At 46.1% G+C, this 27,458-nt stretch overlaps 2 protein-coding genes across 5 annotated transcripts in view; one reads left to right on the top strand and one right to left on the bottom strand.

Moving 5' to 3' along the window:
• SIK2 (salt inducible kinase 2) overlaps positions 1-15,941 on the top strand; it is a gene marked incomplete at both ends in the record, with an annotated part of 130,073 nt that extends 114,132 nt beyond the window's left edge. For both annotated transcript variants that reach the window (XM_080713952.1, XM_080713951.1), the window contains 7 exons: positions 8,356-8,584; positions 10,400-10,684; positions 10,817-10,980; positions 12,113-12,223; positions 12,960-13,051; positions 13,856-14,467; positions 15,917-15,941. In XM_080713952.1, the coding sequence (XP_080570078.1) occupies positions 8,356-8,584; positions 10,400-10,684; positions 10,817-10,980; positions 12,113-12,223; positions 12,960-13,051; positions 13,856-14,467; positions 15,917-15,941 (1,518 nt within the window). The remainder of the gene's footprint in view (positions 1-8,355; positions 8,585-10,399; positions 10,685-10,816; positions 10,981-12,112; positions 12,224-12,959; positions 13,052-13,855; positions 14,468-15,916) is intronic.
• Positions 15,942-17,229: 1,288 nt separating this feature from the next.
• PPP2R1B (protein phosphatase 2 scaffold subunit Abeta) overlaps positions 17,230-27,458 on the bottom strand; it is a gene marked incomplete at both ends in the record, with an annotated part of 44,145 nt that continues 33,916 nt past the window's right edge. For 2 of the 3 annotated variants that reach the window (XM_080711566.1, XM_080711568.1), the window contains 2 exons: positions 17,230-17,322; positions 26,791-26,912. In XM_080711566.1, coding sequence (XP_080567692.1) covers positions 17,230-17,322; positions 26,791-26,912 — 215 coding nt within the window. Of the gene's footprint in view, positions 17,323-18,259; positions 18,326-26,790; positions 26,913-27,458 lie in introns of those variants that run through there. The other variant, XM_080711567.1, reaches the window with a different exon arrangement.

Here is a 27,458-nt window from a genome sequence, read left to right as displayed (position 1 = left end):
ACCTGTAATCCCAGTGCTTGGGAGGCTGAGACAGGAGGATTGTGGGTTCAGACCCAGCCTCAGCTACTTAGTGAGGCCCTCTGCAACTTAATGCAACTCGATTTCAAAATAAAAATAAGGCTGGGATATACCTTAGAGTTAGAATGCCCCTGGATCCAATCCCTAGAATCACCAAAAAAAAAAAAAAAAAAAAGTCTTTGGGTTAGCTTTCAAAGCAGAGAATTGAGAACTGAGTAGAATCAAGGTGGATGGGCTGACCAGGGCGGCACATGCTTGTAATCCCAGTACTTGGGAGGCTGAGACAGGAGTGTCGAAGATTCACAGCCAGTCTTAGCTATGTAGTGAGACTCTATTTCAAAATAAAGAATAAAAATAGGGCTAGGGGTATAGCTTAGAGGTAGAATGCCCCTGAGTTCAACCCTCAGTTTTGCAAAAAATTAAATGAATGAGAGTAGAAAACAGAGTGGGATGTCTTCAGTGGAGGAGAAAACCTAAGCAAGAGCAAAATTTAGGAAATCCTAGGTCCATCTTGTTGAGAGCAGTTGTTCCCCTTGTGTGAGGTAAAGGGCCTATGAAGGGAAGTTGTGTAAAATAAAGATGAACAGGTTAGTTCTGAATGACCAGCCAGGTAACTTAAACTGGTTCTCTAGGTGGGTGCTCTAGGTGGATATGGGTTTCAGCAACAAATCAGACAGCTGAGAAATGATTGTTGGGATCATGGGAAATATTTGAAGATTTTTGAGCTAACAGGCAGTAGATGCATTCTGTGCCCCAGAAAATTAGCTTGCATAGTTCCCTAGCATGCACTTGCCAGGGGAGAGACTCAGACAAGGAGACTATTTGTCCAGGAGGGAGATGATGTGGGCAGAGTCAAGCAGGAGAAGAGGGATGGTAGAAATGAGACAGTGTGGATGCAGTGATGGAATTTCAGGGGTTAGAGAAAAGTCAAAACCGCAACAAGATTTGGAGCCAGGTGAATACCTTTATAGGAGTCAGGAATGTTGAAGGTCTCAACTCAGAAGTTAAATAATGAGTTTAGCTGGAGCAGATAGCTCCATGCAGATGTCAAGCAGAGTTGCTGGCAGGAGTCGGTGCCCAAGCCCCTGAGCTCTTTTCCTTTGGGCAGTCTGGGTTTTTTTGCCTGTGTTCCCTGGTATGTAAATTAACTTTATAAATTCCTGTTTCATTTTTCAGAAATATAATTAGTATGACATAATTAATTTATCTTGAAGATCTGATTCTCTTGAAAAAATTAAAATGCAGTCTGCTAACTTCTTGTCTGTGAGGGCATCAGGCCCAAAACAGATTGAGTACTGTCTGCTGTATTATATAGGGCAAGCTATTTTTAAAACATGTGATTGTTACTGTAACTAGGAAACAGACAGGAAATGAATGGTTTTGTAAAAAAAGATATAGACAGTAGCTAGATGATGTATTTGCATTTATAGGAAGAGCAGCACCTCACTGGAACTGGCTGCCCACACTAGCAGTGCCCCTGTGACACTCAGCTAGGCCATAAACATCTGCTGCTCTTATTGTGGATCGTTTCATGTATGTCAGCAAAAATGTCAGTCTTCCCTCCCTACTACCTCTTTCTTAGGAACCCATAAGTAAATGCACACGCACAAAAACTCTCAGATGCCTGACTTTAATTTTTTTTATTATAAAGGTCGTAAACATAAGAGAAAGTAATATATATATATATATATATATATATATATATATATATATATATGTCAAACTATTTAGTAGTGTTAGCTGGGTGTGGTGGCACACACTTATAATCCCAGCGCTTGGGAGGCTGAGACAGGAGGATCACACAGGTTCGAAGCCAGCCTCAGCTACTTAGTGAGGCTCTTAGCAACTTAGTGACCTTAGAAACAGGGTCTCTGTTTCCAAATAAAGTATAAAATAGGTCTGGGAGTATAGCCCAGAGGTAGAAAAGACCCTGGGTTCCACCCCCAGTACCACATACAACACACACACAAAAACTATTAGTGTTAACTCCAAAACTTTGGGGGAGAAATTCGAATTTACTTATGAATTTGAATTTTTACAACAATTTAAAAAGGAAAAATAAATAAAATTCATAATTATGCATGAGAGCCAGGCATGGTGGCGCATGCTTGTAATCCCAGCATTCGGGAGGCTGAAACCGGAGGTTCATGGTTCGCAGACACCCTCAGCTACTTAGTGGAGCCCTCCACAACTTAGTGACCTCCTGTTTCAAAATAAAGAATAAAAATAGGGCAGGGTGTGTGGCTCAGAGGTCAAATGCCCCTGGGTTCTATCCTCAGACCCCCCCAAAAAAATTATGCATGAAAATTTCAGAGGAGGATAAAGAAAAATTAATTTATGTGTAATCCCACTACCCTTAAATAAGCTTTTTTTTTTTCAGTACTGAGATTGGAACCCAGGGACATTCTACCTCTGAGTTACACCCCCAGCCACATTTCTTATTTTTATTATTATTTTTTTTTTTTTTTTGGTGGTGGTGGTGGTACAGGGGGTGGAACCCTTCTAACTCTGGGCTACACTCCCAGAATTATTTTATATTTTTATTTGGAGACAGGGTCTCTTAAGCCAGTGAGGCTAGCTTCGAACCTGCGCGATCCTCCTGTCTCCGCCTCCCATTTCCAGGGATTACAAGTGTGCGCCACCACACCTGGCCTTATTCTTTATTTTGAAACAGGATCTCACTGAGTTGCGGAGGGCCTCACTAAGTATCTGAGGCTGTCATCGAACTACAATCTTCCTATCTCAGCCTTCCAGATGCTAGGATTACAAGTGTGTGCCAACCACACCCAGCTACATATTTAAGCATATTTTGACATGCTCCTTCCTATAGATGAGAGGGGTAGGCAGGGGCATAAGCTATACCCTTAGCCCCTTTAATTTTTTGATTTGAAATATGGTCTCAATAGTATTGTAATCCTGGCTGGGCATGGTGGTACACTTCTGTAGTCCTAGTACTTGGGAGACTGAGACAGGAGGATCATAGGATCATGGCTAGCCTCAACAACCTAGTGAGGCCCTCCACAACATAGTGAGACTCTGTTTCAGACTAAAAAACAAAATAGGGCTGGGGCTGTAGCTCAAAGGTAGATCACCCCTGGGTTGAATCTCTAATACAAAGAAAGAAAGAAAGAAAGAAAGAAAGAAAGAAAGAAAGAAAGAAAGAAAGAAAGAAAGAAAGAAAGAAAGAAAGAAAGAAAGAAAGAAAGAAAGAAAGAAAGAAAGAAAGGAAGGAAGGAAGGAAGGAAGGAAGGAAGGAAGGAAGAAAGAAATTATAGTTTTATTCTTGTGCTTTTAAAATTACAAAGCATTCTCTTTGGTCAAAAATAATAATAAATTATATTGTGTACTTAACGTTAAATTCTATGCTTTTCTACAAATTAAAGAACCTGAGCTTGATAGAGGTTCAACAGCCAACTAGAAAATGGTAGAGCTGAAGTTTGAGCCCATAGCACTTCCTCAGTATATGCCAAACTTGCTAGGCAGTTAGGTCAGAAATTCAGTAAGACACCATTGCAGGCTTCAAACTTCCTAGCAAGTCCTGTGCTTTGATCTACTAGTCCCCTTACCTGCCATAACAAAATGCTACAGGCTAGGGTGACTTAACCAACAGAAATTGTTTCCCACAGTTCTGGCACCTGAGAAGTCTACAGTCAGGGTTCCAGCAATTCAATCTCTGAATAGGATCCTCTCGGTTATGTATGACTAATTCCTCACTGTTTCTAAAGATCTTTATATAGTCTTTCCTCTGTGCCCAAAAGAGAGTTGAAGTAAACTGTGTGACTTCCCTTCTTATAAGAACACTGATCCTAAATTTGGTCAGGACCCTATTCCCTCAGAGGCCCTTTGTCCAGGTACAATAGCCACATTGGGGTTTAGAGTCAACACATGAATTTAGGGAGAACATGTCATCTAGTCCACAGCAGTCTAGCAATCTCTTTATTTATTTTTTCTTTCCGGTACGGAGTTGGAACCTAAGGGCATTCTACTCCAGCCCTATTTTTAATTCTTTATTTTGTTTTTTTTGTGTTTGTTTGTTTCTGTTTTGTTTTGGTGGTATTGGGGGGTGGAACCCAGGGGCTTTGTACCTCCAGGCTACACCCCCCAGCCCTATTTTTATAATTTATTTGGAAATAGGGCCTCACTAAGTTGCTGAGAGCCTCACTAAGTAGATGAGGCTGTCTTCGAACCCGTGTGATCCTTCTGTCTCAGCCTCCCAAGAGCTGGGATTACAAGCATGCGCCACCACGCCAGGCTTTTAATTCTTTACTTTGAAACAGGATCTTACTGAGGTGCAGAGGGCTTCACTAAGTAGCTGAGCCTGGCCACAAACCTTTGATCCTACTGTCTCAGCCTTCCAAGTACTGGGATTACAAGCGTGTGCCACCATGTGCCCCAGCCTACCAGTCTCTTACTTTGGAATCTTATGCTCTTGGTAGGCTCAGGGGCTTTCTCAGTTAGTGGTAGGTCTCTTAGAATTTGACTCCTACATGTTTATCAACTATCATATGTGAAGTCTCTTAGAAGTGAATGATAGTGGTTTAAAGAAAGAAAAAAAACCATAATTTTGTTACTATTTTAAAATGCTTTAAAAATTACAATTTTATAATGAAATGGTTCGGTTGTAGACATTAAGGTAAATAATGGCAGTATTCTTCTTAGAAAAGATCATTTAGACAGAGGGATTCAGTACTAAACAGGTTATGTAAACAGAAGAAACAACCATAATCTTTAGTACCAGAGCTGTTGCCAACTTGGATAAAGTTCACTAGTCACATTTTAAAATGGTCTGGATTTTAACATACTCCATGGCAAAGAATTGTAAATTTAATATTTAAATCAAGTAAGTAGTGAAAGTTAGGTTGATGATATTCACTAGATCTTAAATGGAGCAGTTTGTTATGATAACAGTTGTAAGAATAAAACACTAACTTAATGTGTATTCATTTTAAATTGTCATGTGATTTTTAATTGCCAGGAAAAGCAGTTTTGCACATTTATTTATTTATTTATTTATTTATTTATTTTTGTGGTACTGGGGGTGGAACCCAGGGGCTTTCTACCTCTGGGCTACACTCCCAGACCTATTTTATAATTTATTTGGAAACAGGGTCTCATTAAGTTGCTGAGAGCCTCACTAAGTAGCTGAGGCTAGCTTCGAACTCGCACAATCCTCCTGTCTCAGCCTCCCAAGTACTGGGATTACAAGCATACGCCACCATGCCTGGCTGTAGTTTTGCACATTTAAAGATTATTTTTTCCAGCAACTTTTGTCGTCAGTGTTTTAATGTGGAACTTAACCATTACCAAAAAAGAAATTGGCAAAACGGCCTTCTAGCACAAACACTTTTTAATGAATAATGGTAGCCTGAAATGTAATATTTTTATGAAGCATTGTAATACTATTTTGTGAATAATTGAAATAAAATTTCTTATTGAGTCGCCGGGCATGGTGGTACATGCTTGTAATCCCAGCATTTGGGAGGCTGAGACAGGAGGATTGTGGTTCGCGGCCAGCCTCAGCTACTACTTAGTGAGGCCCTTTGCAACTCAGTGAGACCCTATTTCAAAATAAAGAATTAAAAAATAGGGCTGGGAGTATAGCTTGAAGGTAGAATGCCCCTGGTTCCATCTCCAGTACCGAAAAAAAAAATTTTTTATTGAATGTAAAAAAAAGAAAGGTCTTATTTCTAGCAGCTTAGGTAGATCCGCCCAGTATTTCAGTCATAAAATCCTGGCACTGAGTTTGAGTTCCTGTTATGTCAAGTGTCTGGGTAAATTGGCAGGTTTGGGTGGTATGATGATCAGCCATTTTAGGAAACCTGAACTTATGGCTGAAGGTATTCACACCTGTTAAGTGGGAGCCACTCTGAAGGGCTGGCTGGCTGGCTTGCTTTTATTTTTTATTTTTGTGATTGAACCCAGGGGTCTGCACCCTACCCCTCTTTATTTCTAGTTTTGAAGCAGGATCTCACTAAGTTGCTGAGGCTTGCCTTGAGCCTGCAATCCTTCTGTCTCCGTCTCAGAAGTACTGGGATTAGAGGTATGCATCACTACACTTCAAAAGTGTTTACTGGCTGTTGGAGGATGAAACTTCAAATCAATGAAAAGTCATATTATTTGTACCAGGATTTGTCTTCTGTTTGCACCAGGATAAAATTATTTAATTCAGCAAACTTGTTTTTTCTTTTTCTTTCTTTTTTTTTTTTTTTTTTTTCTTTTTGATGGTGGGGGTGGTGGTACTGGAGATTGAACCCAGGGGCATTCTACCTCTGAGATATACCTCCCAGCCCTATTTTATTTTTATTTTGAAACAGGGCCTCACTCAGTTGTGAGAACCTTACTAAGTTGCTGAGGCTGATGTTAAACCTGCAGTCCTTTTGTCTCATCTTCCTAAGTACTGGAATTACAGGCGTGCACCACCATGCCCAGCTCAGAAAACATTTTTTTTTTTAATCAAAGACATAATTTTTCTTCTAGAATAGATGAGTCGATAAATTTGTAAGGTGACAAGTAAAGTTATAAATTCAAAAGGGTTTCAGGATATTTTGCATTACTCAGAAAAGGTGACTTTTCTCTATGAAGGAAAAATAAGGAAGCAGTGTAAATGGCTTATACTGCAAGAAATGTCTAGTAAAGTTTTGAGGATGCTCAGAAGATAATTACTTAATAATGTCCTTACCTCTGCTGCTTTACTTCTTTAGCTACTCTTAGAAAATTATATTAGTAGACACTTAAGGAGCCTAGAATTATGAATATAAGTTCAGTCAAAAAGGAAAGTTTATCTGGGGAAGGGCCAAGGAGAGAATGAGAGTTGCTAGCCAGGCGTCTGTTTTCTTTCTTGTTTTTTTCTTTTCTTTTCTTTTCTTTGTGGTACTGGGGAGGCTTCTGTTTTCTAATGCAATGGGAAGATTGGTTATAGGCTGGGAAGAAAGCATCTGCCACTCTTCCTAAGAAGTGACTGTTCATCAGCTTACACCCCCCTAATCAGCCACCTTATCCAGGCAATGGCTCTCGCTCCAGAACCATTTATATGGGATAAGCATCCCCTCCCCAAGCAAACAAAGATCTGAGTCACCCGACTCTCCCTCTCCAAATAAAGAGCCTTGCAGTGCCTTGGGATGGCTGCCATAAGAGGAAAGTTTCCTGTGTCTGGCACAGGGAGGTCCCACGTCACCTCTCACATACATAAGCGGCTCCGGCTTCCAAAAGAAACAGTTGCTCTACCCAGTATATTCCAGGTGAAAGTGCTGCTTAGAACTGAGCATCTATGCTGGCTGTTCCTGAGCAGCTATTCATAGGAGAAAATGGATTGATTTCCACAGGGGAATAGTTAAGGTAATGAGGTAAATAATTGCCTCCTCTGTGGAGCTTTTACCAGCCAGAAGAACTCAAAACCACAACTCCCCTTTGTGTGCCTTTCTGCCTGCTAATAGGTGGTTCACTTGGCATCTGCACAGGCGGGCGGTGTGCTTGCTCAGGAGCTGTGCTGAGCTCATCCCTGAGGGGCAGGAGCCATAGATAGTGTGTACTGCCGGAGGACAGAGGATTCCACGCACTAGGGCTTATTAACCTCTGCAGGAATTTGGGGCCTATGAATCATTGTTATTCTATAATGAAAGGCTTTGGTTGTTTTCCATTTGATTTTTTTTTTTCAGTCCTTTTTGTGGCATCATTTTGTCATGAAAGAATTCTTACTTTCCATTCCTCAGGCACATAGAACCAACTAGAGACTAAATCAAATGGGCAGGTACTTAAATTATGAACATAAAAGTGAGTCTAGAACCTTCTGTTGTCTTTTGTGGCTGAAAATTAGAAAAATGTTCATGACTACTCTTTTCTCTTAGCTATGACGAGCCATGTTTTTAAAAAGAAAAAAAAATCATCTGCCCTCTCTTCATTTCCCTTATCTAAAAATAAATAAATAAATAACTGGTAGCCCTCAAGCTCTATTACCACTAAAAAAAATTGTTTATTGTAATAATGATGACTCAGAGAAACCTGGATGGCAGTGCCAGTTGGTTCATAATGGGCTGTCAGTGCTGCCATTGACTAGCCTTACCATCTCTGTGTTGTCCTTATTAATAAGGTGTACAGTTTCCATAGCTTACTTAATTTCTAGCTTAGCATAAATCTTGATGTGTTTTCCTTTGAGGATTTTTCTTTTTTTGTTTTTTTTAATATTAACTAATATATTTATTTTTTAATTTGATTTATATGTGGAACATATCGAAAATGGTATACATTTAGACTGTGCTTGGTGCCCCCTGCCCCTTTTGAGGATTTTTCTAAGGTCTCAACAGAGCAGCCCTGCTAACATCTCATGCCCCTGACATTTAGGTGAATGGCTGTCTGCTAGATCCTGTGCCTCCTGTCCTAGTGAGGAAGGGATGCCAGTCACTGCCCAGTAACATGATGGAGACCTCCATTGACGAAGGGTTGGAGACCGAAGGGGAGACTGAGGAAGACCCCAGCCATGCCTTTGAAGCATTTCAATCAACACGCAGTGGGCAGAGACGGCACACTCTCTCAGAAGTGACCAACCAACTGGTCGTGATGCCGGGAGCAGGTATGGTCTCAGAGAAGTGCCGGATTATACCTTCACAGCATCATCTCATACTTTGGGCACTAAGGAGAAATAGTGGTACCAACCAATTCCTGGATTTCAGTTTGTGTCTTAGTCCTGTATAGAGCAGATGGAGACTGTAGGATCAGGCCTGCTCAGTGGCTATCGAAAATTAAAATGAAATGTTTGATTGGCTCCCGTGACTCCTAAGATTCACTGGGGTGTGGTGTGCTTCTTCAAGGATCCTGGCTCTTTTAGAGCAACCACAATATTACAGGTACAACTTATGGGAAGTTTTCCCCACTAAACCCGATGATTAAATCAGCCTCTAGTTGGGCATGGTGGTGGCACACACCCATAATACCAGTACTTGGGAGACTGAGACAAGAGGATTGTAAGTTCATGGCCAGCCTCAGCAACTTAGCAAGAGACCCATTTCCAAATAAAAAATAAATAGGGCTAAGGGTGTAGCTTGGAGGTAGAATGCACATGAGTTAAATCCCTAGTACCATTTAAAAAAAAAAAATGGGGGCTGGGCGTGGTGGGGCATTCTTGTAATCCCAGCATTCTGGAAGCGGAGGATTGCAGTTCGCTGACAGCCTCAGCTACTTAGCAAAGCTTTTCATAAGTCAGTGAGACTGTGTTTCAAAAATAAAAAGACTAAAATATAGGGATGGGTGGGGGGTATAGTTTGGAGGTACACTGCCCCTGAGTTCCATCCCCAGTACTGCAAAAAAAAAAAAAACTCTAAAAGGGTTCTGAAAAAATTGGGAATCTTATTTCACACACACCCCCTCCAGGGGTAGAGATGGGAGCCATGGCCTTGGGGGTAAGCTAGGCAAGCACTCTACCAATAAGCTACATACCTCAACCATGAAAAGATGTTAATGTTTTTTGTTTTTGTTTTTGTTTTGCTGTACTGGGGATGGAACCCAGGGGCATTGTACCTCCAAGCTACACCCCTAGCCCTACTTTTTAGTCCTTTTTTATGTTTGAAACAGGGTCTCACTGAGTGCAAAGGGCTTCACTTAAGTAGCTGAGCCTGTCGGCAAACCACAATCCTCTGGTCTCCACCTCCCAAATGCTGGGATTACAAGTGTGCACCACCACGCCTGGCCTTTGATTTTTGTTTTTTGGGGTATGTGTAAGTGTTGCTAGGGATGGAACCCAGGAGCGTTTTACCTCTGAGCTTCATCCACAACCCTATTTTTTTCCTTTAATTTCTAATTTGGAAACAAGGTCTTGCTAAGTTGATGCAAGCCTCACTGAGTTGCTAAGACTGGGTTCGAACCTTAGCAACTCAGAAGGCTGTGGTCCTTCTGTCCCAGAGCCTCCCAAGTACAGGGATTACAGGTGTGTGCCACCACGTCTAGCTTTTGTTTTGTTTTGTTTTGTTTTGTTTTGTTTTGTTTTGTTGGTGGTACTGGGGTTCCTGGAAACCCTTCTACATCTGGGCTACACTCCCAGGCTTGTTTTTATACATTTTTATTTGGAAACAGGGTCTCTGAAGCCAGAGCAGCTGGCTTCGAACCTGCGCGATCCTCCTGTCTCCGCCTCCCAAGCGCAGGGATTACAAGCATGCGCCACCATGCCCAGCTCACGTCTAGCTTTTGACATGGAGCTTCTCTGTGCTGCCTGGGCTGGTCTGGAATACCTGGACTCAAGTAATCCTCCTGTCTCGGCCTTCCAAGGAACGGGAGTACAAATAGATTACAAACATTGCTGCTATGAAGACTAAAGCTTTTGTACGTTTTGTATCCTACATTCAAAAAAAAAAAATGTTGTTCTTGGTTATATCTGTTTTGTTTTCTCTTAAAGGGAAAATTTTCTCCATGAGTGACAATCCCTCCCTTGACAGTGTGGACTCTGAGTATGATATGGGGTCTGCTCAGAGGGACCTGAATTTTCTGGAGGACAACCTTTCCCTTAAAGACATCATGTTAGCCAATCAGCCCTCACCCCGCATGACGTCTCCCTTTGTAGGCCTGAGGCCTACCAACCCAGCCATGCAGGCCCTGAGCTCCCAGAAACGAGAGGCCCACAACAGGTCACCAGTGAGCTTCAGAGAGGGCCGCAGGGCCTCGGACACCTCCCTCACCCAAGGTGGGTGCTCCTCTAGTTTTAAAAACTCTTACATGGTAGCAGTTGAAAAAGGGTTGCTGCCATGCTGATATGAACCTGTGATCACTGAAAGGCTTGTGTTTTACTTGAACTATTTGATCTTTGTACTTTCAGGAATTGTAGCATTTAGACAACATCTTCAGAATCTGGCTAGAACCAAAGGAATTCTCGAGTTGAACAAAGTACAGTTGCTGTATGAACAGATGGGATCAGAGGCTGACCCTAATTTGGCATCAGCTTCGCCTCAGCTCCAGGACCTTGCCAGCAGTTGCCCTCAGGTGTGTGCGCTGCCCTTCCCACCAGGCTTGGAGTGTGTAGTGTGAGTTTGTCCTGAAGATGTGTGGTTTTCACTCCAGCCCTGGATAGGCATGTTCTTTTGGAAGCCTAACAGTTTAGACCCAGCCATGCTGCTGCAGGTGTCAGTTCCAGATGGAGGCCTAGACATGCCCAGCTAGTCTCAGATCATGGGGCAGATTGTGGCTGCATGGCTCTTACATTCTACCTTGACCACCCCCACCACCACATGCACACACACAAAGGAAGAATAGGAAGAGTAATAAACGTCACCCAAATGTGAAGCTTCTTACCACTGTTTTTGTGTGAAATCACTTTATTATAAGTGGATCATTCATACTAAGATAGATAAATGTTTCTGTTTACTCAATAAATTTTATTTTGAGCCTGTCTTTAATGTACCAACATTGTCTGTAGTAATTGAAGTCCACATTGAAGGTGATGGCTTCTTGGTGACAGCAGGAGCTTTCGCTCTAATACTGACCAGGTCATAGTTGATGACAGATAATAAATGTGTAAACTCTCTGTGAGCTGGGCGTGGTGATATGCACATATCTTAGTAATTGGAAGGCTGAGACAGGTGGACTATTGGTTCAAGACCTGCCTCAGCAACTTAGTGAGAGCTGTTTCAAAATAAAAAATTACAAAGGGCTGGAGGTAAGCCGGGCAAGGTGGCACATATTTGTAATCTCAGCATTTGTGCGGCTGAGACAGGAGGATCACAGTTTGAGGACAGCCTCAGCTACTACTTAGTGAGGCCCTTTGCAATTCAGTGAAACCCTGTTTCAAAAGTAAAAAAGACTAAAAAAAATAGGGCTAGGGGTAGCTCAGAAGTAGAATGCCCTGGCTTTCATCCCCAGTACTGAAAAAAAAATTTTTTTTTAAGAAAAAAGGCTGGTTTGAGGGGGACTCGGAGGTAGAATGCCCCCCCCTGGATTCAACCTCCAGTACCAAAACATCTTGTGAAGTAATTAACTATCAACCCACCAATTTTGCAAAAGCTTTGAGTGTTATGTGTGAGAGTTGCGATTCCTCTTGGTGTCACTGGAAGGTATTGAGAATTGAACGTTTTTCCACATGGAGAATTGACAGCTGTTTTCATTCCCTTGCTCTCAGGAGGAAGTCTCTCAGCAGCAGGAGAGTGTCTCCACCCTCCCCTCCAGTGTGCATCCGCAGCTCTCTCCAAGACAGAGTCTGGAAACCCAGTACCTGCAGCATAGGCTCCAGGTGGGACCCTTCTTGTCAGTCCAACTCACTCTGTCCATCTCGAACCTGCCTTCCTGCAAAGCAGAAATCTGGTGGGTGGGGGTTTGTGTTTGTGGGTTTTTTTGTTTTTTTGTTTTTTGGTGTTTAGTTGGGGTAAATGCTTTACTCCTATAGGTAGATCTCACTCTGCACTTGTAGTTTTTAGAATCACATTGACACTTAGCTGTATGCTTTGTGTTAGCAGTGAGAAAGGATTGGTCCTCAGGCCCTCAAAAGAATGTGCCATTGAGCTAAGGAAAGGAGAACTGGATTCTTTGTTTCTGTTTCTTAGTGAATAATAAAATAGAAATCTGAAGTTCAAAATATTAACATAGGAGTATGTCTATACTGGTGCAAGAAAATCTTAAGAAATGATACAACTTAAATCCAATTAAGGATGAATTTTTCACTCATTCAGTAGGTGCTAGGCCTTCACTCTCAGATTTAAGTCTTCTTTCCTCATTGTTTTTAATCTTCATGAACCTCTCTGCCCTAAAGGATGTTTAGAAATGGAAGAAAAGTAGATCAGAATGGAGGTGGCTCCACCTGCTGACCCAGTGCCCTTTCAGGGACACAGTGAGCAGACCATCAGTTCCTTACCCTGCATGGACTCTGGAGACCACAGTAGGATTCACCCTTCAGACAGAAGCACAGTGTGAGGGCTGAAGCCTGGGTGCCAACAGATGGTCATGCTTTCACTGTTTTTCTGCTCTTCCAGAAGCCCAGCCTTCTGTCAAAGGCCCAGAATACCTGCCAGCTGTATTGTAAAGAACCACCACGGAGCCTGGAACAGCAGCTGCAGGAGCACAGGTGGGTGCCTCTGACCGGTGAGGTTGCCTGCTTTCCTGGAAGCCCTAGGAATGCTGGGTGTGTCGTCCTTTCCATTCATGTTTCTTTACTAGGAACGTGTTGTTGTTGTTGTTTGTGGTTCTGGAGATTGAACTCAAAGGCATTCTACCTCTGAACTATACCCCCAGCCCTATTTTATTCTTATTTTGAAACAGGATTTCTCTAGATTGATGAAAGTCTCACTACCTGCTGAGGCCAACATGGAACCATGGAGGCTCCTGTCTCAGCTCCTTTGTAACTTAGTGAGACTTTGTTTCAAAATAAAGAATAATTAAGAGCTGGGGGTGGTGGTGCCTGCTTATAATCTCAGTATTTGGGAGACTGAGACAGGAGGATCACGGTTCGCAGACAGCCTCAGCTACTTAGGCCCTCTACAACTTAGTGATACCCTGTTTCAAGATAAAAAATAAAAAATGGGGGAAGGGGTGTAGCTCAGGGGTCAAATGACCCTGAGTTCCATTCCTAAACCTGCAAAAAAAAAAGAATAATTTTAAAAATAGGGCTGAAGATATAGCTTGGAGGTAGAATGCCCCTGGGTTCAATCTCCGTCACCACCAAAAAAAAAAAAAAAAAAAAAAAAAAAATATATATATATGAATGAGATTAGATTTCAGAAGCCCAACATGGTGGGATCCTACTCCCACTACTTTTCCTTGGGTGGGAAAGAAATGAGTAGGGACCTCAAGTTGATGCCTGGTGTTGGAATTATACCAGAATTGCCACCACCTGAGATTTAAATGCTCTTCTTTGGTATTGCTAACTTAGGCTGCAACAGAAGCGACTCTTCCTCCAGAAGCAGTCTCAGCTGCAGGCATATTTTAATCAGATGCAGATAGCGGAGAGCTCCTACCCTCAGCCGAGTCAGCCGCTGTCCCTTCCCCACCAGGAGACTCCGCCGCCATCACAGCAGCCCCCGCCGTTCAGCATATCCCAGCCCCTGAGCCCAGTCCTGGAGCCTTCTTCAGAGCAAATGCAATACAGCCCCTTCCTCAGCCAGTACCAGGAGATACAGCTGCAGTCCCTGCCCTCCACGCCCAGTGTCCGGGCTGCTCCTTCGCTGCCCACGCAGTTGCAGCAGCAGCCACCACCACCACCACCACCTCCACCACCACAACAGCCGGGGGCTGCTCCTGCCCCCTTACAGTTCTCCTATCAGACTTGCGAGTTGCCAAGTGCTACTTCCTCTGCGCCAGACTATCCTGCTTCCTGTCAGTATGCCGTGGACAGAGCCCAGCAGAGCAGCCTCGAGGCCCCGGACTGTCCCCGGAGCTCAGGACTGCAGGAGCCCCCCTCCAGCTACGATGCGCTAGCCCTCTCCGAGTTACCTGGACTCTTTGATTGTGAAATGCTAGACGCTGTGGATCCACAACACAATGGGTATGTCCTGGTGAATTAATATCAGCACAGGAAGTGAGGTGGACCTAGCCGAGGCAGACTATATTTTTGTTTTTATTCCAGCTTTTTAAGTTTAAAGCTTATTTTCTTGTCCTCTTCTTAATGGGGAAAAATCAAGTCGCCCAAGTGGAATCCGAGGGCTTGGCTGGGGTGGATGGGTTTCCTCCTGGCTCTGTCCCACGAAAAAGTTTTCTGTGGCAAGTGCTGGAACAGAGTTGTAGGTAAAGGGAAGCAAGAGTTCGAGGGAGGCACCAACGGATGTTTTATAAGACAACAACATTCAGGCCTAGGCTTTATGCAGAAGTATACCAGTTCATTATCGAGAGAAACCTGGGTTAAAGCAGGAAAAATGTGTGGCACTGCATATAGATGTGTTTGTGTGTGTGTATACATAAAGGGCAAGACAAAAAGGCAATATATTTTTCACTGAAACTAAGCAACAACATACTGCTTCAAGGCAATCAAGAATATACAGTGAAATCCAATGCACAGAAATAAAGTTGTACATTGTCATTGAATCCTAAGTTCTTAGCTGCTGATGTAGTTTGTTCCTGAGACCGTTACAAAGCAGTGGAGCATGAGCTGTATTTCAGGGGCCACTAAATAACAGCTAGTACTGACCCCTGACACCTGCAGTGTCTTTACCTGGGAGAGGGTGACACCCATTCAGAAGCCTGCCCCTAGGTTGAGTGTCAGAATATACTCAGGGCTCCAAAGCTGTCACCCCCATAAAACCAACAGGAGACCCACCACAGTGGAGGCTGGGGGCAAAACGCTGGAGAAAGCATCACAAGCCCTGGCCCCAGCAGGGCAGGCTCCTGCTCAGTCTCTTGTGGAGACTGACTGGGCAGGTCTCCAGAGGACCTCTTGTCTCTTCTGCAGTGTGGTAACTCCTTTTATTTCACATTATATGGTGCAAATAGTTTATTGAGCTTTGTATATTTGGACAGTTTCATATAAGGCTTAGAAATTTTAAGGACTTGAAAACTGAGCTTTTATGTCCCATGTGAAGTAGTAGTGCTGTGCCTTTTCCCCCATCATGCTTTCATTTTTTCTTTTCCATAGAAACCAAGTTTTCCATTTATGTCAATGCTAAATCCAAAGCCACTTCAGTTTGTTTTCCACCATGTGGGAATCAGCATTCTTAATTTCTTTAAAGTTCTGACTTGTAATGAAATGTTCTAAAGTATTACAGCAATATTCAGAGAACCACAGATATGTTAACCATTTAAGCTGATCATCTGCCAAAATGTTATATTACAAGAAAAACCTAACCCTTAAAATTTATTCATCAGAGTAAGCAAAAATTAGATGGTACAGCTAGTTAACTGTATACCTAGAAGTAATGAAGTAATCTGTCATTTGGAGACTGACAAATTCTGGTGTTAAAATTCAGTATTATTTATAAAAACTATAATTTCTGTCCTTTAGAGTGGCTTGTCCTATCAGCAGATGAAAGCATTAAGCACAAAACGTCTTCCTTAAAGCACAAAGAAGAAAGATACTACACTGATGCTGCATCTAGAAACACCTTTAAGTTGCCTTTCCTCTTTGTAGTAAGTGTCCAGCCAGGCCCGGGGAGCATGGGAAGTCGAAGGAGACCTGTTCTGGCCCCCAGCCCAGCCCCTGCCAGCGTTGGTGACTTGAGCAGGCCTCGTGGCTGCAGAGACTGCACCGCACCTGGGCTCCCTTCGGGCCAGGCCACTCACAGAGGAGTTCTGCTTGGAGTTGGGCTCTGGGTATCAGCAGGAAAGGGTAGCAGGGGAACTGTCATTTTGTTATTTAATAACATACAGTGGAAATCCAGGAAGAATGAATTCTGTTCCTTTTATGGTTCAACTCCTCCTTGATGATTTCATGAGAGAGAACACCATTTCATTTGAGAGATCATTTTGTTAATATCTCCAAAAACAAAGCCAGTTGTAAAATGGCTTGATTCATTTGGACTGAAGGGGATTATTTTCCCAAAATGTACTGCAAAAGCCTTGTAGTACTGACAAAACTGAAATGCCTTCCAGATTAAAGTTGGGGGCCGCTTGTTTCAGGACTATAAAAATGGCACAGTGACACCCTGGCATAAACCCCTGGCCCATAACAGGGCCATGAACTGTGTAGCCAGGAGACCTAGGAGCTATAGCAGGACAGTTAGGCCACAGGTGAGGGGCCGCGGAGAGGCTGTTGGAAGCTTACACGACCCAGAGAGGAGTGGGGACATGCCCAGCAGCTGGCAGGCCTGTCAGACACCCACAGACAGCCGTGGTGCTGAAGACTCTCCAGTGAAAAGCTCCACCCCTCCTGCTGGAACCTGTTGTAAGCACCCGTTTGCTTGTCTCACTGATTTCAAGCAGAAACTAATAAATCCCAGAGCCATGTGTATTTCCTGAAATGTAAGCTGGTGCACAGAGACTGGACGTGTCCATCAGTTAGTGTTTGCTGTCTGTTGCTCTGTTCCCTAACTCGCAAGCCTGGGGCTTCTCTTCACAAATACTAAAGTAACGCTAAGAAGGCTTAGGACCATTCTTGATGAGAGGCCACTTTGAAACACTCACTTGCCGGGCTGCCTCTCACCAGCAGTGTGTACACTACTGTATTGTAATTGTTAGCTTTATTATCTTGTAAACCAGGCTCCTCTGCAGAGACTTGGTGAGACGAACATGAGGTAAAAATATCACTCGGCAAAAAGTGCAATATGTGTGGTACTTCTTTTATTTTTGTTTATGATCTTTTTTGTTAATCCAGGGGTATTAGTCTCTGCTTTGAGGAAAATGCACTAGTTCTGCAGTTTCCAGTTGGGCGAGCGTGTCTCTAGTATTTACATGCAACGGACATGCTGGTCCCTGTAAGGCAAACAGAGCGTGGTACCATGAGAGAGGTGGGTATCCCACTTTTAAATTCCCAGGGACTTACATGGACCGGCCCATCCCCCAGGCTTCCCCACCCCTACTCTGGCTAGGCCTCTGCTCTCCTCCTGCCGCCTAGGGGAAGGGGAAGGGGAAGTCTCTACCCAAGGCCTCCAGAGTCCACTGAGTGAGACACAGCAGGGGACTGCCCGGAGGACTGGAGATGGGACTAAAGGAACATTAGCGCTGATGGGGCCAAAACTCTTCCTCTGCATGTCAGCCTTGGCCTCCTAGGCAAGAAAACCGCTTTCGTCCTCAGGAATGAAGAACTCTTGGATGTTTAAACCATGTCCTAGTTATGGGGAGGTGGGACTGAGGTTGGCACCTTTGCGGCACAGGGAGGACCAGCCAGGGGGGTTCATCCTCCAGTCACTAGGTCCCTGAGCCACCTCCCCACAACTAGGTGTAAAGAAGGACCCATCTGTGTCTAGCTGTTAAAGTTGGGAAGCAGGGCATGTTCTCAGCTGGAGAGCAATTAGTTGATGAGCCAGAAACTAAAGTGAAAAGCAGAAGCTTCCAGCGACAACTCCGTCAAGCTGTTCCGCTGCCACACACACCAGGGATGGCCTCTGGTTAGGTGCCAGCCGCTCAGGATGGGACACTGACACTGCCTCCTGACCAGGCTCTCCAGCCTCTGGGGAAGCCCCAGTTTCTTAAATACATTGGGATCAGTTTTTGTCTGCACTGGATTACATTTAAAAACCTGTATCAGCGGTTACATTTAAGCTCCCTATTGGCTTAAACATAATGTTTTCACATTCCTCCTCCCTAGAGACATAATAGTGTCCTTTGACAACACTGTCCCAGTGAGCAGCTGCGGAATCCCATGCCGGGACTGACCTTGGCTGCACTTGTCCCCTACACCAGGCTGCCTCTACTGCCTCCTCAGAAGCCATCCAACCCGCTCGGTCTCTTTGTGCCTAGACATCAAAGGTAAAAACTGGAGAACAGGTAGTAAGTTGGAGTCACTGTAAAGGCAGGGATCTTTGATCATTTTGTTGCTTCTGGACATTTTTTATAGAATTTATCTTCAGAGTGGATTTGTGGAAGACAAGGAGTAGTATCATCTGCTTCTGTTTTTAAAAGGAATAAGAAACACTTAAAAATTCACGTATCCCTTCTGACAGGTTTTGTAGTGTGTCCTCCCCAGCCTGTAGCCCAGGCCCATGACTTGAGACTCCAGAGCTGTCTATCTGTCCATAAAGGTGGCTGGTTGGACTAAGGCAGTGACCTTTCAAGGACCCTTTTGGCCCTGGAGTCTCTGATGTTCCAGTACCTTCTCACATACTTGTTTTCTATTTTTTTCCTCCAATTAAGGAAGACTTGCTGACTCTAGAAGACTCCCAGCCATCCCAGTTGCACCACCATTTTCTGTCCACATGTTATCTGGGCAGATGTTAGCACATGTGTCAGGCTCGGGCTCGCACCATTACACAGGCAAGACAAGGCAGTGGCCAGCTGTAATTGGGCGGTTCCTGCCCAGACACTTGGCTTCCTGGCCAGAAGAGGCTCACCTCTGTTTTATGTCCACTTACCAAGCACTTTCACAAGCGACTCCTTTAATCCTCACAACAAGTCAAGTTGGTGGGAAAGGTACTGTCCTTATTGTAAACAGCTGAGGAAACCAAAGCCCTCTGAGTGTGCAGGTGACTTATCCGAGGTCACGAGCCAGGGAGAGGGGAGCAGGGACGGGCACTCGGGTCTCCCGGATTCTCTCATTCTAGGAGAAGCCCTTCCCCTCCTCAGTAGCACCTGACTCTCTTCACAAAAAGCAGCTACCTACCCAAAGCCCCCGTTGTTGCCAAGCTCTGGGTGGACGTGCCATTGTCCCCACAGCTGTCCATGTGGTCCTGCACTGGAGAAGGCTGAGGGAGACAGAGGCCCAGGTTGGCCATCCTCTCGGTGTCCAGGAAACTACAGGAGTTTAGATTCACATCAAAGATGCCCATTTTTTCCACATTACACAATACAGTAATTCCTCTAGAAGTATGTGTAGTTGATTGCCAAGGGGCAACAGGGGACAAGCTCCTTAGGGTCAGGAGCCCCGTGCTGTCCTGAGGAGCGCCTGTCATTCTTCACAATTAAGTCCCATCCAGTAAGAGTGCTTAGTAGACACTTAGGATTAAAAGAGTAATGTGCTTTGATTGAATACTTTGCCTTTTCAGAGCCAAAGTGGGTGGGCAGGGCGAAACTTTAAAAATATAAAAATAGAATTACAAAACAACATCCTGGAAAAATATGACCCTGAATGGAATGTTACATTAGCAAATATAGACAGCTGAGACTCGCCATTAGCTGCGTGGTGCCAGGATTTGCTCAGTCTAGGGAATTAAAGTGGTGACCCCCCCCCCCACTGAGGCGGAAAGAAACCTGCCTTCACCAAGCCCTCTGAAAGGGGGACACAGGGAGAAAAGGCTGGCTTCTCTTCAGGGGTTGCAATTAAGAAATAGACGTGATAGAGATATTTGCACTTTTTAGAAAGGGCAAAATTATTTGCTTATTTCTGAAGGGAAAAGGGTGGTCTTGGTGGCTGTTTGGTCTGTGAAAGAGTTACTTTTGATAAAGTTAATCTAATTGTAGTTATTTTTTCTGTGTGCTTTTTTAATTACTAAGAAAAATTGGTGAGTTTAATAGCTTTGGTATTTTGAGTGCAAATCATAATAGTTCCAATGTGAAAAAAAAATCAAAGTGTAACCTGTCACTCAATGTTGGAAAATTGCCTAAAATGCAGTTTAATAAATGATCTTTGTACCAAACGGCAATTTAAATGGGGTAATTTTCTGCAAGGAAAATGTACTGTTTTTATGTTTCCTCATGAATTAAAATAAAAACAACTTGTTTTCTAAGATCCTGGATGAAATGAGTGTCAGGCTAGTAAGATAGGGCCTGTACCTCGCTGGGACTTGCGTGGGATTTTAAGTGTGTGGAAGGTGGCTGTGTTCCCTGAGCTCTGGTGCTCATTTCAAGCTACAGAAAAAGACAGTGGATAATATGTTCTCATTGACGTCAGCAGGGTAAATAATACCTTGTTCTGAATCGCCTGAGTACACGTTGGCTGCTACAGACCGCTGACGGAAGTGCTGCTAACCACAGCCTACACATAGACAGGCCCCACTGGGCCTCATTAATGCTCCTTGACTTAGTCTCGGGACAAAGCCCATTACCCCAGGTAATATAGGCAAAGGAGAGGAGAGAGGCTGGTGCAGAATAGGCAGACTGCAGAAAGGGCCCCAGGGCAGGACTGAGGGGAGGTGCTCAGGTGCCAGAAAAGTCAGCAAAAGACATACAGACACACACACACTCTCTCTCTCTCTCCTCTCCCCTCTCTTCTCTTTTCTCTTCTCTTCTCTTCTCTTCTTTGTCTCTCTCTCTCCCTCTCTCCCTCCCTCCCTCTCTCCCTCTCTCTCTCCCACACACACACTCTCTCTCCGGTCCCTCTCTCTCCTCTCCCCTGCCCACAGGGATAGGCATCCTTTGCAACCCAACCCCAAGGCCTGAGTTGGCACATGCGCTAGGGAATCCCATCCAGAGTTGCTTTCGTACATTCTAGCCTCTGAAGTGCTATACCCTGAGTAAACGGGCAGCATCCAGTCCTGCTTTCTGGCAGTGAGTCCAACAGATTTGGTTTCACTGGAACAATCCCCATAAGCCCACACTATAGAACTGAGTCAGTTCCCAAACACGGACTGTCCACTTGGACTGTGCTCCCCAGCACCACTTGGGGGTGCTCAGTCCTGCCTTCAAATAGTTCTTACCTCCCGGGAACTGCTCAAGAATTCAGTGTCACTGAGTTTCAATTTTTTTTTAAGGAGGCACTAAATTTCAGTTAACACTGTTTTGTAAGCTTTCCCCTTTCCCATCAAATTTCTCCATCATTTTAAAATGTTGCCAAAATCAACCCCAGGGGCCAGCAGACACTGGCCAAAGAAGCTGAGCAACCAGTCAGGGCCCAAGGCCACGCGTCTCAGGACAGCCTTTGGTCTGTGGCCTCCCTGAGCTGGAGGCTTCATGCAAGGAGGGAGAGGGAGAGTAGGCCAGAGAGGTTCCAGCCCAGGGCTTCTGCCTGGCCAGCTTAGGGAAGGAAGTGGCCAGCGGTACCCAAACTCCAAAGTCCTCCGTCCTCACACAGGCTGGGTGTAAAAGCCCCAGGGTCTGTTTTTGCCAGCTGCACCTTTCTCCCCCAGTAGTTCTTGAAGGCTCACAGATTGCTTTGACACACTGAGAATCTCTGGACACTTCCCCCCAAAAAAACTTTCATAAATGCATATTTGGTACATACAGTGTCCAGGGAGGGGTTGGTCCCTGCATCCCAAGCCTACCCATGGCTTGGCCTCCAGGTTTTCCAGCGTTCTTACAGGACCCTTGCTGCTGCGGGCATCCTACTCTCTCCCTGGGTGGATCCTCCTGCTCTGCCTGCAGCCCAGGAACATCACGGGAGGCAGTGCTGCACACTAAACCTTAAGGGCTATGTGGCTAAAAAGGAAACGAGCTGCACCCTAGGGCTGATGAGCGCGTGGCAATGTCCTCACCCTGTCCTCACTTGAGAGGCTGAGTGAAATGTTATACATGGGTTCTATTGGGCAGTATCCACAGAGACAGATGCAGGTTTTAACTGAACCAAAGGTGTTTGACACTCACCTCAGATGGAGCCATGCATGGCAGACCCACCTCTATCCAGGTATGAAGTTAGGGCTACAAGTCACTGAGACTGCACCGAAGGTCGGTGGGGTAGCTGCTGTCTCCAGCCACATTTTAAGGGTTTTTTTGGTTTGCTCCTTTAGCTCTGGGTATTGAGCCCAGTGGTGTTCTACCTCCAAGCTACATCCCTACCCCTGCAAATATTTTTTAATTTTGAAACAGTCTTATAAAGTAGCTGAAGCTGTCCTTGAACCTACCATCCTGTCTCAGCCTCCCAAATACTAGCCAGGCTCAGCCTGTCTTTCTAATTAGCTTTCTTACTGTGGATGTCCCAGTCCGCAAACAGCTATCCCTGATCATCTATGAGCCCATTTTTTATCCTCAATATTTGTTTTATTATTTCTTCTGTGGGCTACTAGGGACTGAACCCAGGAAGTTCTGACCCTGAACTACACCTCCAGCACCATCTTATTTTTTTAATTTTGAAACAGAGTCTTGCTAAATCATGGCATACTGTCCTTGACCCTCTTGGCCTCTCAAGTAGTGGGATTAGAGGTACGTGCCACATGCCCATCTCATGTGGCAGAATTTGGAATTCCTCGTTACCTATAGTTACAAATTCCCATAGGCAGCATCTATACCTCCCTTGGTATTTGTATCTGTGGGATTTTCCTGAGAATGACTGACTCCCTTGACAAAGGATCCAAAACAGAATAAAACAGGCAGTGTGCCTAGAAGGGAGGCGGGAGGACATTGTACATGGGACATGGGCTTCCCCTGGAGCTGAGCCCCTGCAGCTGGCTGGACAGAAAGTTCAGAATATTCATCTCCTCAAAGGGACAACTGAGTCACTCTCTCCCTCAGACAGGCTCTGAGAGTTTCTGACTCATTCTCCCTCCACATCAGTCTATCAAGTTGGAGTAACGGGGCCCGATATGCCCCAAGGGGACCTGACTGGGAACTCTGATCCCAGGCTGTACAACTGGTGACGGGACAAGACAGGACACAACTGATCTGAGCAAAAGCCAAGGCCTTCCTTGCCTCGAGCACCCTACACAGCGTCCTCAGCTCACCCTGGCCTGTGCCTTTAGTCTGGGGCCCATGACGGGCCTTAGGTCGCTAGAGAAGCCAGCAAGGGAGGGCCCGGCGGCCAGCAGGCAGTTGGAGGGGCCCTGGGGCTGAAAGGCAGAAAAAGGAGCAAGGCTGGGGAGAACAGGGCTGCTACCCCACCCCGCCCCAGGTGGCCACTTGGAGGAGACACTCCAGGCAGGGTGGGGCCACCCTTCTCTGCCAGGGGTGGCCCAGGGGAGGGGGCGGGAGCACAAACCTCTGGCCAAGTCCTTGGGCTCACACTGCTCCCAGCTCTGCCACCCCAAGGACTCGTCTCCAACAGTAACTCGCATCACAGCCTGGCATGGCGCTGCCCTAGCTTGAGAGCACCCAGAAGACTCCACCAGCCACCAAGGGCTCGTCACAGGTCACACGTGTGACCTGTCAGCTCCTGACCGTCCTGACACCAGCCTAGAAAACCGTGCCCATGAAATCTCCCGGGTTTCAGGGTGGCCACCCTGCGCACTTGGCTCCAGGTCAAGAACCAAGAACTTGTTCCAGGATTTCTGAATTTGGACTGGTGAGTCCTGCACAGCACAGCCATAGGCCCCACAAACAGCCATCCCTGATCATCTGTGGCCCATTTTTCATCCTCAACATTTGTTTATTTCTTCTGTGGGTTAGTAGGGACTGAACCCAGAAGGGTTATAACCCTGAGCTATACCTCCAGCACCATCTTATTTTTTAATTTTGAAACAGGGTCTTGCTAAATCATGGCATACTGGCCTTGACCCTCTTGGCCTCCCAAGTACTGGGATTACAGGTGTGTGCCACATGCCTATCTCATCCTCACCTTTTAGGTCAGGCTACTGAAAGGCAGGTCAAGGAGTAAGGCTGGGGAGGACAGGTCCGGCTCGCCCCCCACCCCCACCCTGGCATCCACCCTGCCAAAAAGACCCTCCAGGCAGGGTGGAACCCACCCCTCCTCCAGAGTTTGGGAGGCCTGGGGGCGGGGATCTTTCTGTGCAGATACTCCTCCATTCCCAAAACACCACAGTGGAAAAGGCCCAAAGAGAAAGCCAGAGCCTGAGAGACAGCTTCAGCCAGCCCCTCACCTGCCAAGTCTGACCTCAATGGGACCCAGTTCCCCTAGCTGGAGGCCCCTGGGGGTAAGAGCAAGCATCCCTGGGCTTTGGCTTCCTACAGTCTTTCTGGGCTGTAGGCCCCAGGGCCCCCCACTTCTGGCCAAGCAGGTGGGCCCTAGGCCTAACCTCCAGGCATCCAGAGCTGGGCTCCCAGAGGGAGGGAGGAGAATGAGTGAAAAGTAGAAGAAACAGGGCTACAGAAGGCGCAGTCTCAACTGAGACTCAGGGAGCAAGACTGAAGGTTCTGGTCAATGCACAGAACAGACTGTCCAGACAGAGCAGAGAAGGAAGAGGAGGGTGGAGCCTGCACACAGCGTCTGCACCCATTATTCATGGACGCTTCACTTGAGTTGCGCCTCCAAACCTAGGCTCTGCATGGAGACTGAATGTCCCGCACAGCTGCTCCTTCCTGCAATAACAAGACTGACATCACTGTTGTCAGGGAAATGGTGTTTTGATTAAAATCATGTGACAGCTACTTCAGATTCAATAAACAAATCCCGTTAACCCTTGCCTCGCGGGCCTGCGCTGCACTGTCCTCAGAGAGCAGCCTGCAGACAACCCAACCCAGCGTGGAGCAGCCAAGCCCCGAGCTGAGGGTGCTGGCCTGGGAGGCAGTCCTGCAAGAGGGGCCTGTGACCTTGAGGACACAGACAGCTTTACAGACTTCAAGAGTCCAGCTCCAAGGCACGGAGGAGACCGCCCTTCACCAAGAGGAACTGGCTCTCACCTCTGGGGCTCTTGGACCAAGCAGCAGGCCCACATGTCAAATGGCTGCCCCAGGCCCTGAGGCTGGTGAAGAACTGAGGACAGTTCCCAGGGCTCTCACCACCCAGATATCCATCACTCCAGGGGACAGATTAGTGAGTTTGCTGTGCGCCACAGAGAGCGAGGGGTTAAGAACAACTTCTGGTTTGCAATTGGATGACTTCCTGGATCACTCACTTGGCTGCCGGCCCCTGACATGCAGGGCTCTGCCTGGCAACAGCCAATTCCCTTTCCATCATACCCTCAGGTCATTTTCCTTGAGTGAAACAAATGCAGCAAGGGGCCCCAAGTCATGGGGCAAAAGATGCCTCAGGATTAAATAAACTGCAGCCTCAGAGGCCCAGCACAGCTGGCTTGAGAAAGGTTTGTGACCACCTGAAGCAGAAAAGACTCCTTACCACCTAGGTTGTTGTGAGGACTAAATAAATCTTGGTCGAGTGCTTGACAAGGTGCTGCCGTGAGCGAGGCTAGAGGAATGGAGGCGAATCCCAGCCCCGGGCTGGGAGCCTCCTTGAGCGCTGAGGTGGGCATGCCCAGGGCCCCGTGACCGGCACTCGAGCAGGTGCACACCATGCAGCGAAGGGTAGAGCCACATGCTCCCAAATCTATAGGAAACCGTAGCACTTGTCTTCTCTAAGTAGCCTGTGCTTTAGGCCTAAAAATACAATGGTTATTCTCATTCCTTCAACTGTCTCTTTCCTAAAGCCAAATTTTATGAAATGGCCATTAAGACACAAAGATCTCACTACTGTAGGCATCTCAGGGCCCAGGGACAGCACAGGCTGTGCGCAAGCCACCCACTTCCTCACACCACGCAGCCACTGCAGAAGGCCTGGGGTTGCAGAAACCATAGGTCCCTGGTGGCTTAGACCTGGGACAAGTTGCTGCCCCACAGGAAGACAAGATACCCCCCCCCCTTTATGGTCCTTGGGGTTGAACCCAGAGGCATTCTCCTTCCAAGCTATACCCCCAGCCCTATTTTTTATTCTTTTTGAAACAGGGTCTTACTAAGTTGTGGAGGGCCTAAGTAGCTGAGGCTGGCCATAACCTGCCATCCTCCTGTCTCAGCCTCCCAAGTACTGGGATTACCAGTGTGCCACCACCACAACCAGCCCCAGTAGTTTTTTTGTGGTTTTTTTTTTTTTTTTTTTTTTTTTGGTGGTGGTACTCCTTTTTTGGGGGGGAGGTGGAAGCCAGGGGCTTTTCTACCTCCAGGCTATACTCCCAGACCTATTTTATACTTTGTTTGGAAACAGGGTCTCACTAAGTTGCTGAGAGCCTAAGTAGCTGAGGCTGGATTCGAACCTGTGTGATCCTCATGTCTCAGCCTCCCAAGCACTGGGATTACAAGCGTGCGCCACAACGCCCGGCTCCCAGTAGTTATTTTGAACCAGGGTCTTGCTAAGTTACTGTCACTGGTCTCCTGTCTCAGCCTCCCAGGCCTTGGATTACAGGCAAGCACCACAGTGCTGGGTGAAACAGCCCATTTCTACAGGAAATTCCAGAACACCCACCCTTCTGTCCTCTACATGAGCCTTGCTGTCTCTGGGCAGACAGGAGACTCCACAGGACTCAAGCTGCAGGAGGGACAGAGCTCTGGAAAGTAAGCCTTCTACTCCCAAAAGCATTTCCAGAAATACAACAGAGCTAGAGGCTTAAAAAAGACCTTCCTGGCCCTCACAGCCATGTCTTCCCAGGACAAGAGGCACTGTCTCTGCCTCTTGCTGTAACTCAATCATACAGGCCATACTGGTGCCCTTATCCTAGAGTGGGCAGGATTCTGCCCCAGGCCCTGAGTACTTACCTTCCCAGTGTCCTCTCCAGGCACTCTGGGTCTCAGGAAGTGGTTTTTGTCAGCCCCAGGAGCGCTGGGATCTTCACTGTCCTTCACAGGAAAATCTAGCTTCCTCAGTCTTTGTGCCACCACTAGAGACAGACAGCAGCACCGTGACTGTCTCTGCCTAGGGCAGAGCCCTCCCAGGCCCACCTGTGCTCCCCAGTCAGGAAGCTCAGCTGCCCAGCACCACAGCAGGTAGCCCAGGCGCCCACGAGGACCTCACTCCAAGTGCTTTCCTCTCAGGAGCCCTCAAAAGGGCCACCCATTGGGTCTCAAGATGCCAACCGGAAGGGTCCCCCACACCTTGGTCACTGAAAGCCTAAGAAGCCCTAAACCAAGAGAAACCTGGCTCCTTTGAGAACTGACACTATCAAATAAATGACTGGGCGTTTCTACCCAGTGAGTAAACCCCATATCCTCCAGATTTCTAACTCGACTGAACATTATGTAATTTCCTGGAAACAGCAGCCCTGCAGAGGCAAACAGAATAGTGAGACTATTCTAGGTAGAGGACTGGAGACTTGTGAGGGAACAGGAGGGTGGAGCAGGGAACTAGATACAACGGGAAGGCTGGAAAACCAAAGGAAAACCACCATCCAAGCTGGGGATCTCTCAATCTGCTAGACATGGGTGAC

Source organism: Muscardinus avellanarius (assembly GCF_963383645.1).
Source record: "Muscardinus avellanarius genome assembly, chromosome: 1".
Taxonomy (NCBI): Eukaryota; Metazoa; Chordata; class Mammalia; order Rodentia; family Gliridae; genus Muscardinus; species Muscardinus avellanarius.
This window is presented reverse-complemented; position numbering and strand designations above follow the sequence as displayed.